The 14,019-nt window shown below is 47.6% G+C and overlaps 1 protein-coding gene across 1 annotated transcript; it reads left to right on the forward strand.

Moving 5' to 3' along the window:
• The first annotated feature begins 719 nt into the window (after positions 1-719).
• On the forward strand, positions 720-11,097 carry LOC139311805 (class I histocompatibility antigen, F10 alpha chain-like). Its single transcript, XM_070936323.1, has 6 exons — positions 720-823; positions 4,837-5,112; positions 6,068-6,343; positions 6,595-6,876; positions 8,581-8,670; positions 9,680-11,097. The coding sequence occupies exons 1-6, from the start codon at positions 754-756 to the stop codon at positions 9,739-9,741; spliced, it is 1,056 nt and encodes a 351-aa protein (XP_070792424.1). The 5' UTR covers positions 720-753; the 3' UTR covers positions 9,742-11,097.
• Positions 11,098-14,019: the final 2,922 nt, after the last annotated feature.

Genomic DNA, 14,019 nt, shown 5'->3' on the forward strand with positions numbered 1-14,019 from the left:
GTTCCCCCTAATGGCCTCGGCCTTCTTCAGTGGCAGAAATACCGAAGGGTGAAAGGGAGGCAGAAGGTCCCTCTGTAAGCTGATGCCTCCGTTGGGTTCTGGTTTCCCTGCAAGGGTGGCCAAAAAGTCAGGCTGGAACGAGGGAGGCAATTTTCAGCTGTTTAATAGAGACCTTTGGGACAGAGGTCCAAATCTAGCATGTTGTGTAAAATACGGCTCAGATATACACACAGAAAATTTGTTATTTACAAGCAATCTATGAATTCTTTCACAGGATTACTGTTCACACCCGATCAATTAAATCTGCCATTTTGGGTAGTAGATTTGTTGTACTTAGTACAAGAGAACAAAACCTTCCTACCCCATCATTGTCAGGAATTGCCTGTTGCAAGTCCGTAGTTTGTCTCTGTGTCTCTCAAGGAAGCTGCCAAAGAGAAGGGGAGCTTAGACAGTCCAGCAGGTAATTTGATTAGTTCCAACAAGCTTTTGCTGGCTTGTTTTGCTGGCTTGTTTCTACATAATTTGCTTTATTTCTGGTTGGCTTGGTGCTTTAATACTATTTGAGACCTTTCTTCTGGTGGGATGGTTTTTCTTTATCCCCTTTCCTAATTCAGAGGAGAAACTTCTCCTACTGGTTGAGATCAGCCAATCACCAGCTCGCACTGGATTGTTGGGTTGTTGGTCGCTCGGAGCGCGTCTTTCTCTCCCTGCGTCTTCAGGAGAAAGGAGCACAGGCTGAGGATCGTGGCCAGGATGCCTCTGCACTCTCTGGCTCTGTCGCTTCTGCTGTTGGTGGCGGTCGCTTTACGAGAGAGCTGCTTTGGTGAGTCCAGTGGTGGGATTCAAAAGTTTTTACTACCGGTTCTGTGGGTCTGGCTTGGTGGGCGTGGCAAGGGAAGGATACTGTAAAATCTCCATTCCCTCCCCACTCCAGGGGAAAGTTACTGCAAAATCCCCATTTCCTCCTGATCAGCTGGGACTTGGGAGGCAGAGAATAGATGGGGGTGGGGCCAGTCAGAGGTGGTATTTACCGGTTCTCTGAACTACTCAAAATTTCCGCTACCAGTTCTCCAGAACCTGTCAGAACCTGCTGAAACCCACATTTCGGTGAGTCTCTTCTAGGACCATTGGGGATTCTGTCCCATTTTTCTTCTGGTGGGAATCCATCCAGGGAATCTTTCTCCTCCCCCCTCTAAGTTTATTCCCAGAAAGAGAATCCTGATTTAGTCCTCTTTCTAGTCCACTCCCCCTCCCCCTCCCCCTCTGGCCACTCTCAGAAGGAACCTCAAAGGGTGGATGGGATTCTGCTGCCTCTTCTCCCCCAGGAGAGCCCCTCTGGGAACAGGACAAGGGTGGCCCCTCCAGATGTTAGTCAAGTCTACCTGGCTACCCCCAAGCACAGTTCTTTTCCCTCCCCCAAAGTGGAGGTTTTCAGCCACGTTTGCAGGTGATCAGGTCAGTTCACAAACCTCTTGGTTAACTTCGCCCAACCCCTCCGCCTGGATCCTCTTTCCTGCCTTTAGCTGTGATTTGTGGCTATTTGTAGCTTCTGGTGCTAGGACGACCCGGCTTGTGTCTGGAATCGGTTCAGTCTATTGGCCGACGCGGAGGCTGGTGCAATTGAACTGTCGGGATAAGGCTGCCCTGTGAATGCAGCAGGATAAGAGACTAGAGAGAAATGCTCCTTGAATAATGTTTCTAAAGATCCGCCTTTACGATATTCACTTTCTCCTCAATCGTCTGATTTCTCCTCTCAGGCAGATTTCAGACTTCCTCATTGCTCAGCCCCACAAGGGAAAGAAGCAGGTTCTGGATCACGGAGAGTCCGATCCCCCCTCCTTCTGTTAGAGAAAAGCTCTGATCCCTTTGGATTCTGAAATCTCCCCAGAGCAGGAAGTGGATCTGGGCCTCCCTCTCCCCAAAAGCTCTGAGAAGCTGCTGGGATTGTGGAGATAAGCAGGAAGAGGGAGGCCCAGGCCTTTGCCTTGGACTGGGAAGGGCTGGGAGACCATACTGGAGGCAATGGGAGGTCAGACTATTTCTTTCTCTGTGCTGCGCAAATCTTTCTTTTTCCTGTAGACCCGGGTTCTGCCCAAATAAGTCCCATGAATGATCCTGAAAACAATCTTTAAAATCTTTGGTGTCCTGGAAGAATTTCAGAATGGACACCAGCAAAGGGGCTTTGGAGATTTTCAAGGTTAACCGATTTCTCAGGAGTTTTTTATTTTCCTTTGATTATTTTAACCCACTTACAAGCTGTTGCTTTTCTGTTCATTGGGTAGCCCTGGAGTCTCTTCCGTGTTTGTATTTTGACAATTAAAAATAAACAGTGACTTAATGTGATTTTTTTGACCTTGTTAGTAAAATTTGGCATAGTTTACAGTATGTCTGGTGAATTTAGTCTCTCCTCCAAGGAAGGGCTGAAAAAACTTGGATGCTCCTGTCAGGACTTTGTACGTTAGAAACTGAAATAATTTTCTATGTTATCTTTGGTTCACCTGAGGGGCTTTAAAGGTGAAAGGACCCTCCACACAGAGACTGAATTGAGGGAGAGGACTCCAACTGAGCCCCCCCCCCCAACATGGGTGTTTTCAGCAGGAACTCCCAAGCAGCCTCAGTGGAGGCAGGGGATGGAGCCAGGGTTGAGAGGCCCCATGGGTTTCTGGGGTGAAGGGAATTCTGGGAGTTGAAGTCCACATTGAAGTCCTAACCCTAACCTTTTGCATCAAGAGTTGCTGATGGTGAGAAGAGTTGGATAGCCGAAATTACCATCCTCCGAAGTTGGCTGAGGGGCGTTTCTGCCTTTCTTTGGGCTGACAAAGTGCAGGATCAGCATCAAAAGAGGGCAAGTTTCAGAGAAAGTGAAAGAAAGCGCTTGAGATTCAGAATAATCTGAATCTGCCTTTCTAGCACCCGGGAATAAGTTTCAGACCCTAATTGGGTGGCTGAAATTGGGATAATCACAGATTTTCTGTGGAATAGCAATAGCAATAGCGCTTAGACTGGTATACCGCTTCACAGTGCTTTACAGTCCTCTCTAAGCAGTTTACAGAGTCAGCCTATTGCCCCCAACAATCTGGGTCCTCATTTTACCCACCTCAGAAGGATGGAAGGCTGAGTCAACCTTGAGCCAGTCAGGATCGAACTCCTGGCATTGGGCAAAAATAGTCTATAATGCTGCATTCTAGCCACTGTCACCACGGCTCAAGGTATAAGGGTGAGGGTGAGCACCACTTAGTCCTGGGTTCAAAGCCAATTCCTGTTCAGATGCCTGAACTCTGGGATGGGAGGGGGAATTTTCCAGCTGTGGGGACAAAGGAGGAAGATCCCGGGGGGAGTGGGGCTACGTGGCTTCATTGCTGCTCCCTTCACTCACTCCTTTGCCTTCCCATATCTCCCAGGCAAGCAATTTGGGTTTCCCTTAAGGAGCCCATTGTCAACTGTCTGCCTAGTGCACCCAAAAGAAGTAAACGCCTTGGGGAGCTTTGGATTCCCAAAAGTAAAACTTTATTGGATACACCATTTTGGTACTGAGGAATCAAAACCAGCTCTGGTTTTCCCATGCAAATGCTTGCCTAGTTAAACAATAGCTTCTCTTTCTCCCCACCCTTGGGTGATCACATTGTCCAATTATGAGACATCTTTTTATTATGGGAACAGTCCACCTGTTGTGGAAGAAGGAATTTAAAGAACCATCCCTTCAGGGCAGACAGAATCAGTTTATTTATTTATTGCAATAAAGGATCAGACCTGGTGTCGCTCAACCAAAAGAAGTCTGAACAAAAGCATGAAAGAAAATCTCAGTCTTTATACATGGTCAGACAAAGGATTCTGTGAAGTCAGCATTTCTTATTATCACAAGACATTTGTTACACAAAATGACATACCTTAATTACTGAGTTTGTTACTATCTTTGCCAAACAGTTATAATTCTTCTTAGAAGTTACTGAAGCATAGATTCAAATTATCTTCTTGTTGAAACAATAATATAGACATCTTCGTCTCTCTGACCTTTAAAGTGTAAATCACCCAAAATGCTTGTATCTCTGACAACTGAGGGGCCTCTCCTCACTGGTTCTACATCAAAGAAGGAATGTGTCTGCCTTTTATTTCAACTGGATACATTTGCAAGCACAATTTCTCTTCTACAATACTATGAACAAAGAGGGCCCTTCAGTGATCATCTAGCTGGACCCGCTTTTCCTACTTTACACCTCCTTCTCGAGCACCTGCAGTCATGACCTTGATGGTTTCCAGGTTCTCACAGTCCATGCACAAGTTCTCAGCACTCCCCCCCACCCTGGTTCATTGGTAAGTTGAATAGCGATACAGTTTGAAAGAAGCAAAGCAGTTCAATCTTGACACCCGTGGCCTCTGGTCTCACCTGGATTCCCACTTTCTCCCCTCCCCTTCCCCATTTCATAACCCCCCCCCCTCAAATTTGCACCTATTAACAATCCATGTTGGCCCTCAATGAAGTGAGAATGTTTTTTTTTTCCTGTTGTGGGGACTAGATGGGGCTTCCTGCTGCGTTTTGAGCTTCTGAGGATGGAAACCCTAACCCTGATTTCTCTTCCTCTCTCTCCCCCAAACTCTCTGCCCCCCAACCCTTCAGTCCCTCCAGAAGATGCTGCTTTGACCCTCTGTCACTCCCTCATTCCACCCTCTGCTTTTTCTTTCTCTTCCATCATCTCCCCCTACGTTTTCCCCTTCCTCCTCCACTCCCCAAGTCTCTTCTTCTTCCTTACAGACCTGAAAAGGGGTCCAGCTGTGCCCCACAGGATCAGGGTCCTTCAGCCGAAGTCCCCTAACTCTGCCCCTCTGGCTCCCTTCCAGGCGCCTCCTCCCACTCCCTGAAGTATTTCTACACCTCCATCTCGGACCCCAATCAGGAGCTGCCCCACTTTGTTCTTCTGGGGTTTGTGGATGGTCAGGTCTTTGTTCACTATGACACCCACAGTTGGAAGCTGCAGCCTCGAGTCTCCTGGGTAGAGAAGGCGGGGAAGCTGGATCACCAGTACTGGGACAGTCAGACCCAGATATCACATGGCGAAGAGGAGGTGTTCAGAGTAAGTCTGGAGAAACTGAGGAGTCGGTACAATCAGAGCAAAGGTAAGTGGTGGGATAGGTGGCTCCTCCTGCACCATATTCCCCATTCCCAGGAACCAGCGGGGGGGAGAGAAAGGACTGATCAGTTTAGTTCAACTGTACTTACAGGTGGTTTCCCCTTAGATTTCAGTGTTTCTTGTATCCTTCCTCCCTCTCAAGCCCAGACAGGAGTAGAAACATTTCAGGATTTCCTTTTGGTTTTTTCAAACATTCGGTTTTCTTTTAAATCCAAAATCTGGTCATTTAAAATTGAAACATCTTTTCCAGGGCCATGCAAAGAGCGTGAGCTCCTTTCAAAGGTCAATAACTCTTTGGGTGTCCAGATCCGACTGGGCCACTTGCTGCTGTTGCTGAGGAAAATATTCCTTTGTGGCCCTTTGAGGCTTCATTCCCACATTGCACTAAAACATGGTTTCTTTCTGCTTAGCTCAAAGCAGGGACCATCTCTTGTGACCTGGTGATATTTGTGAATTTAGATCAAGATTTATGGGCACAGAGATCCCTGCAAGCTTTTTTTGTAGCTCAACCAGATCCTCTTTGGGGTCTTGAGATTCTCAGTTCCTCTTTGCCACCACAGATTCAGTAACTCTCAGGGACCCCTTCCTTTCCCACCAAGAGTCTCCCCTGCAGAGGAACGGTGTAAAGAAAGATGGAAGGATATCCATCCCTCCAATTTTTCTGAAATTCCATTTTTTTCTGGCTCTCCCTTGGGATCCTCTGCTGGCTTTTCCAGCTTCCCTTTTGCCTGGGGAGGTTCTGGGGCTCCATCCTGAGGGGAAAATGCAGGGAGGTGGGTTGGGGGAGGGGAGAAGGGTGGTTAGTGATGGGGGGCTTTCTTTTCCTTAAATGCTAGGGAAGAAACGGGGGTGTCAGTGCCTGTGTCAAAGTCCCTGCAGGAAGGGGGACAGCTCTGTCTATCTTCAGGACTCCTGAAACCATCCTCCTGTCTGTCTTTTAGGCCTTCACACATTGCAGAGGATGTATGGCTGTGAGCTCCAGAGAGATGGGAGCAAAAGAGGGTTTCTGCAGCTTGGATATGACGGAAGGACCTTCATCACCTTCGACAAGTTGACCCGCACCTGGTTGGCTCCCGACCCCTTGGCCCAGATCACCCAGAGGAAATGGGATGCTATTCCAGGAAAGAGTCAGGGACATAAGGCCTACCTGGAGGAAATCTGCATAGAGTGGCTCCAGAGGTACCTGTCCTACGGGAAGGACACGCTCCTGAGGACAGGTGAGCATCTGGATCCAGGCTGGACTTTCCTCATTTATGGCTGGATTTCTTGGACGCATTTGGCTCCTTTGGGTCCATTGTCTTGGATGCCCAGGAGGGAATCTCCTTCCAGCACCTCTCCAGCACACAGGAAGCCCTGTTTGGTTGTGGAGTGGAAGGTACTGGGAGACTTTCCTGCCTCTCCCAAGTTTCTCATCCACCTTCTAGGCTCTGGTAGGACTCAGTTAATTCTGGGGGTGCCATTTCTGCAGAGCCCCCAGTGGTGACAATGAGCAGCAGGACAGAGACTGAGGATGGGATGGAGACGCACATCTGCCAGGTCCACGGCTTCTACCCCAAGGAGATCGATGCCTCCTGGAGGAGGGACGGGGAGGTGTGGCTGCAGGACACCCTCCATGAGTCCGTGGCCCCCAATGCGGATGGGACCTACCACTACTGGCTCAGCATCCGGATCGATCCCAAAGAGAGGGGCCGCTATCGGTGCTATGTGGAACATGATGGTCTGCAGGAACCTCTGGACATGGCCATAAAAGGTGAGAGGCTGCAGCAGTGATGAAATCCAATTTTTTAAAACTACCGGTTCTATGGGCGTGGATTGGTGGGCATGTTGTGGCTTGGTGGACGTGGCTTGGTGGGTGTGGCAGGGGAAGGATACTGCAAAATCTCCGTTTCCACCCCACTCCAGGGGAATGATATTGCAAAATTCCCATTCCCTCCTCTGGGGCCAGCCAGAGGTGGTGTTTGGCAATTCTCCAAACTGCTCAAAATTTCCGCTATTGGTTCTCCCGAACCTGTCAGAACCTGCTGGATTTCACCCCTGGGCTGCAGGAAGGGAAAGGCTGGGCTGTTTTTCTGACTGGAGGGTTGTGGGAGAGAAATTTGATCTCAGCTGTGTCCAGCTGTGAGCATACCTGAGCTTTAAGCTGTTGGTTTTTCCTGTGTTTGAGGTTGATGGTTCTGCAGGGACCAGTCCATAGAATTGGCTTCAGGTGATTTAAGGGATGCAATAGAATCCTATGACAAGAGTTGACCGGTCCTGATTAAATGCCCTTAGAGTCTCTTAGCCTTTGTCACTGGCCTGTTTCCTATCTCCAGCCATGGAGCAGCAGTTATAATGAGCACCCAAAAAAGAGTTTATTTTCTTTAGCCTTCCCAAAGTACAAAAGTCAGGTGGAGTCTTGTAGTCCCTTTTCTTAAGGCCAAATTTCATTTAAATTGTTGAACTGCAGCTGACTTCAAGAAATGCACAGAGTGGCTGGACTGAGGCCTCCGTAGTCAGAAAAAAGGAGCCTGAGTGGCGTAGGAGGCTAATGCCTCCTAAGGCAGCATTTAACATCCAGCTGCCTGCAATTACTGCGAGTTCAATTCTTACCAGGCTCAAGGTTGACTCAGCCTTCCATCCTGTCTAAGGTGGGTAAATTGAGGACCCAGTTTGTGGGGGCAATAAGATGACTTTGTATAAATATACAAAAGTATGAAGGCTATTGCTTAACGCATTGTAAGCTGCCCTGAGTCTCCGGAGAATATATATAAATCAATTTTTTTAAAAAAAGGGACTATCAGTCTGAGTAAAATAAAATAAAAATTCCTTTTTTTAAAAAAAACCAAGCATCAATCCATCAGGGCTGTGACTGCTCTTCAATGAGAGTCCTGAGTTTTGTGCAAGAAAAATGGAAAGTTCCCTTCCTTAACCTAGCCACCCTGGAGCCCCCACCAAATCTGATTCTGCCATTTGAGCGACCCTCTAGAAATTGGATATCACCACATTCCATTTTTCATCCTGAAAATCTGAAAGTAAAAAGTTACAATTTTTCAGTTTCTGGACTGGTCACAACTCACCACCACCATCCAGAAATCAGGGGAGGAAGTGGCATGATATAAATTAGATATTATAAATGATAAATTCTGTCCTTCACTGATTGATGTTGTTAAGGATATTGTTGTTGTGTTACCAACCAGCAGAAAGGAAGAAAGGAAGGAAGGAAGGAAGAGGAAAGAATTGGCTGCTTTCATGCTGGCTTATCTGAGACTAAAGCAGCGTCATGAGGACACGTCCTGTAAACAATGGTTTGCAAGGCGTCTTCATGCTACAGTTAGAGGGACATGAAGAGGAGCCCATTAGATTTTTTAATGTTGGGAATTCCCAGCCCTTTGATTTGATTAGGTGTTGCCTGCTGCCAAATGGGAATGATTGTTTTGGGTTCTCCATCCATGATCTTCTCTTTTTCCCAATTCAGTTCCAGAATCCAACCTGGGCCTCATCATCGGCTGCGTTGTGGCTTCTCTTGTCCTGGTGTGTCTGATTGTTGGGATTTTGATATTCTTCAGTAAGTATCTTTTTTTGGGGGGGTTGATAGTCTCTCCCTTTGGGGGAGATTCTTCTGGGCTTCCTTTTGTCCCATTTTTCTAGCCTTCTTTGGGAGCATTGGAGATCTCGGCCTCTTGCTGGGATGCCAGTTTTCGCTTGGCTAAGGTTGTCGGAGGTTGGGACAGTCCTGTTTTCTTTTGAGTTGGGAAGAGGCATCCCAGTTCTGTCCCTCTCAAAGTCTTTGGCCAAAGAGCAGCAGAGAAGGATTTCCACGAAACTCTTCCTCCCTTCCCAACTGCTGCTGCTTCCCCCAATTCCCTCCATCCATCTCAGAGTCAGCAGGTCTCTCTTGGGGCAAATCTGTTCAGTTTGTAGTCTGAAGATTTAATTTAATTTAATTTAATTTAATATTTAAATTTATATACCGCCCTTCTCCCGAAGGACTCAGGGCAGTGAACAGCCAGAAGTAAAAAACATCAAATACAAAATTTAAAAAAAAATTAAAAATATATTAAACAATTTGGCCCAACAGTTAAAATCCCCCATTTAAAAGTTCAAATTAAAATTACACAATTGGAGAGTTAGGCCAGCCTGGCTTGATGAAATAAAAAAGTTTTGAGGGCCCGACGGAAAGTACATAAATCTGGAATCGTCCGTATCTCCGGGGTGAGCTCGTTCCAGAGGGCAGGTGCTCCCACAGAGAAAGCTCTCCCCCTGGGGGCCGCCAGTCGACATTGTTTGGCCGACGGCACTCGGAGAAGCCCTTCTCTGTGGGAGCGTACTGGCCGGTGGGAGGCTCTCAGTGGCAGCAGGCGGTCTCGTAAATATCCTGGTCCTAAGCCATGGAGCGCTCTAAAGGTGGTCACCAACACCTTGAATCGCACTCGGAGGACCATCGGGAGCCAGTGCAGCTCATGCAGGAGAGGTGTTACATGGGAGCGCCATGACGCTCTTCCCTCTACACAGGGGGGAAATTTGATGATTTCTGGTGGATTCTTTTGAGCTTTGGCTATTTTTTCTTTTTGCAGAGAAACATCAAACTAGATGCAGAGCAGCATCAAGTGAGTGCTTTGTCCTCTTTACACGGTAGCTCCAAGTCAGAGTGAGAATCAGAGGCAGCATCAGTTGAGATATGTGTGTGAATGTGTGTGCAAACACAAAAGAAGTTCATGAAGAGTTCTGCTATTTTCTTCTTCCTCTCAAGAACTAATCTGTGGAAAGTGGGTCTCTTTTCACAATAGCCAGGCTGTTCTTGGGTGTGGAGACCCCAAGGAGAAACATCTGAGATAAGGAACCCTCAAGAAGGTGAGAAGACTGAGCTGGGTGGAAGATCCCTCTGATTGAGAAAATGCTCTGTTTTCCAAGAAGGTGGAAAGGAAAAGCTTGGCCATCACATGATCAGGGGGAGGCATTTTGAGAAGAAAGGAGCTTTGGTAGATGCCAGCTGGATCTCCTCTTGCTCTGCCACCACAAGGCTCTCCCAACTATGAACTGATTGGAAAAAGAGACTTTGGAGCCATCTGTAGCTTGTGCTCCTTCTGTGTCTGGTTCTGGTGAAACCAGAATCTAATTGGGTAGTTTGGGACAATTTTGCTAGGGAACCTGAGGAGCAAATCATTCAGATCCATTCAGAGAGAGAAGAGACCTGGGGAAGTTGGGAGGGGATGACTGGGATTTTGTCTTCCCAGGAGATGTGGGATGAATTTGGTCTTGGGCCTCCTGAGTGAATGGATGAGGCCCTTTGCAGCAGAGGCTCTGCCAAATGTCCTTCCTGGCTGGTGAAAACCTTTGCAGTTGACAGGGTACAAGGCAACAATAAATGGTTCCTTGGCTTTATTTCACAAAAACACACACGTGCACGCACCCCCCCCACCCTCTGTTTTCCTTCCCCTCACTGTAAAGATGACTTATGGATCTGACTATCCCCACAGCGCAACCCATTTCCTTCCAGATAATGTGAATTTGCTTCATGGACACAATCAGGAAGCTTTGTTGGCATCAAGGCAGAAATGGCCAATCACACCTTCTTTCAGGATGGTTTTTGAGGGCCAGCCTGGAAAACAGGCCTCGCCTCTCAGCCAAATACTAAACGGCCTGACCCAGTTTATATTTTTGGATTTAAAAAGGCTTGAAAGGAACCTGCCAATTCAGGTGGTGGCAGGTAGGAGTCCTGACCCACTTGGAGCAAATGAGTGAAAGGATCTTCACTGTTAACCTCCCACTGAAAGCATCTTTCCCAATGAATGGAAAGTGGCAGGGCAAAGTGGGGCCTTACCCAGGGCGGCCATATTCCTAAAAACCTCTGTTGGAAGAAACATCCTTCTAGGTTCTGCTCCAAGTGGGGAAAAAGACACTGGAAACATGGAGACTGCTTGGAAAGATGGTTTAATGGTGGACAGGATCACATGGCTTGAGTTCCTGAACAGAAAAAAGCAGATACAGTAAATCCTCGGGTTTTTATGCTCTCTCTCTGGCTCTGCATTTCTTGGGACCCCAAAAGAGTATTCTGATTGGTTGTCAGACTCCCAGGGGGTTGGGGTCTTAGCTAGCCTTGCTGTCTGATGGTCACATGTGCTTCCCAGGTCACATGTGGTGAGTTTCTGCTGCTATTGTGTAGAGGGCTAATCCTATCTTTGTTGGATCTTTGGCAATTCCTACTATGGCTCTGCCTGAAGGAGGTAGATCTTTGTTATGTAGAATAGACTGGCCCAGGCCTTAATGGCCCATTGACAAGGGGTGGGGGCAGGAAGATGGGAGCTGCTTCAAAATATGCTTATCCCAGGGAAATATAATATTCTGCCTTTTTCATATTTCCTAAAATATTTCACTCTTCCAGGAAAGGGGTGGGTGCTAACTTCCTACACCTCCATCATGATATCCCAGCAGAAGGCCCTCCAACTGGGATCCAACAGTGTCCATTCTTCCTCTGTCAAATCGAGAGCCATCTCCTCTAAAGTGATTCAACTCAGTCTATATAGGTTGGGCAAAGAAAAAAAAAAGTCAAAAGGAGAGCAAAAGAGAGTTCCTATTGGTCATTGCCTACCCTATTTCCCCCCAAAATAAGACATTCCCTGATAATAACCCCAATCAGGCTTTTGAGCGCATGGCAATAAGGCCAAGCGCTTATTTCAGGGTTCAAAAAAATATAAGATAGGCTCTTAATTTCGGGGAAACACGGTAGTAACAGAGTAAATGTTCTGATGAGTGACAGTTTCCTGCTGCCCATGTAAGAGAATGGGCTGCCTTTGTTCTCTTTGCTGGAAAGAGAACAATTTACACATTTAGCTCAGATAGATATAAATTTCACTTTTGAATCTCGGCCCTTTAGACCTGCTGAGAATCTTGAACTCAACCTTGGACTAACTTTAGATGATTCTTAGAACTTCTCCGTGGGCTGGCCGGGATGGACTCCCTGCCAGCCAAAACAGGACGTGGGGGCCACACATGTCCCCCCCACCCAGCCCATTTGCAGCCTGGACGGCCTCCTACAGCATTTTGCGCATTTTGGCCAGCAAAGGGCTGCAGGAGGCCGTCCAGGCCAAAAACTGGCTGCAGGGGGGCTGCCCTGTTTTGGCTGCCAGAGGCATTGTGGGCCGGTCCTTTGCTATTTTCAGGTTGGCCCCGCGGACCAGATTTCAGCACCTTGCAGGCCGGATCCAGCCCGCGGGCCTTGAGTTTGTCACCTCTGGTGTAGGGTTTCCTGCCTGAGTAAAGGGGTTGGGCTAGAAGACCTCCAAGGTCCCTTCTAACACACACACACACACGTACTATTACTCAGCTTTTCCACAGCTACTCCCACTTGTATTCCTCCTTGTGAGTAAAATTAGAGAAAAACATCCGTTTCTAACTGCTTTACTTCCACACCTTCTTTCCATGCACCCTCAGTTGTTCCACAGCACAACTTTTACTGGCAATTTTGCTGTGGTGTCCCTGAAGAGAGGCCTTGAAGAGACAGGACGAAAACAGCAAAGGTCCTGGCAACCATTTGGGCAGGTTGCTGTCTCTCTCTCTCTTACCCCTTAATGAAGGCTTTTTGCTTTGCCTGAATTTCTTGGTATTTCCTATTTTCAGGTGGGCAAAAAAGCTCCTTTGCAAAGGGAAAAGCATCTCTCTCAAATTCAGGGCTGAATTCCTTATCAGCTCTAGGCCAAAGTCGGAGGGCCGGAGTTTGGGGGCCACAGCAGTGCCTGCCTGAAGAATCTCTCTCTAATGGACGATGCAGAGTTACAGATGGGCTGCCTGCAGTCCCTAAAATGGTGAAATATTCCCTGCAGTGTTCTTAAAATGGCAGAGGGCTGACTGCCAAAGGGGTCTAACTCAACATGGCAGATGGTATTTCCCCCTTCCCTCCCTCCCTCCCCCCCTCAAAGTTGACAAATCCTCAGTCTCGCAATGCTTCCAGGAGCGTCACAAAGTAGTGCACACATTTACAGGCCCAGTTTGTGAAAGCTTTGTGCAACATCAGCACTTCATCAGCCGGAGGAAGGAGAAGGCCATCCAGCATGTTGAGTCCTCTTCCCATTGTTCTCTATTTACCGTGCTTCTAAAGTGAAAACTCATCTTAAAAATCAACCAGATCCTCCATTAATCAGTGGTGATCTTGGGAAGGTAGAAGAAAGGTGGCAGCAATTGGTGCCTTCTTAGCTGAAAAGATCTGTGTGGAATGGGAGATAATAACATTCCCTTTTTGGCAACGAAAGGAACACACACACACCCTGGTTCATTTGGCTCCTTTCCAAAATCCTGGCTCAGGAAGCAACCAGGGATTCTCCAGCCCTACAAAGGCTTCATACACACAGTGGATTTAACTGGGTCAGTCAATGAACCTGGGAGGCGCCTTCGCATAACCTCCTCACACTGGGTTTCTTGCGACCTGAGTGAATTTTCCTTTCTGGGACTTGTGTGTATTGTGTGGGAATCCCAGGATTGCAGGAGACGCTGCACCATAAACCGACCAGTCAGTTAAAACAGATGAAGGTTACGCCTGTTGTGGACCCAGAGAGAAAAGAGAGGATCTGAAAGGGAGGCTCATCCTGCAGACGGCCAATTTCCAGGGACTCACCAGGAATGGAAGCTCCCTCTAATGGCCTCGGCCTTCTTCATAGGTAGAGATACAGACGGGTGAAAGGGAGGAGAAGGTCCCTTGGTTAGCCGGAGCCTCCGTTGGGTTCTGGTTTCCCTGCAAGGCTGGCCAGGAAGTCAGGTGAAATGAGGGAGGAAACTGTCAGCTGTTTATTTCTGCAGAAATGGAGAGCCTGACCTTTGGGACAGAGGTCCAAATCTAGCATGCTGTGTAAAATACAGCTCAGATATTCACACAGAAAGTTTCTTATTTGCAAGCAATCTACGTGAATTCTTTCACAGGATT

Source organism: Pituophis catenifer, unplaced genomic scaffold (genome assembly GCF_029215685.1).
Source record: "Pituophis catenifer annectens isolate HBS135680 unplaced genomic scaffold, rPitCat1.0.hap2 SCAF_2, whole genome shotgun sequence".
In the NCBI taxonomy this organism is placed as follows: domain Eukaryota; kingdom Metazoa; phylum Chordata; class Lepidosauria; order Squamata; family Colubridae; genus Pituophis; species Pituophis catenifer.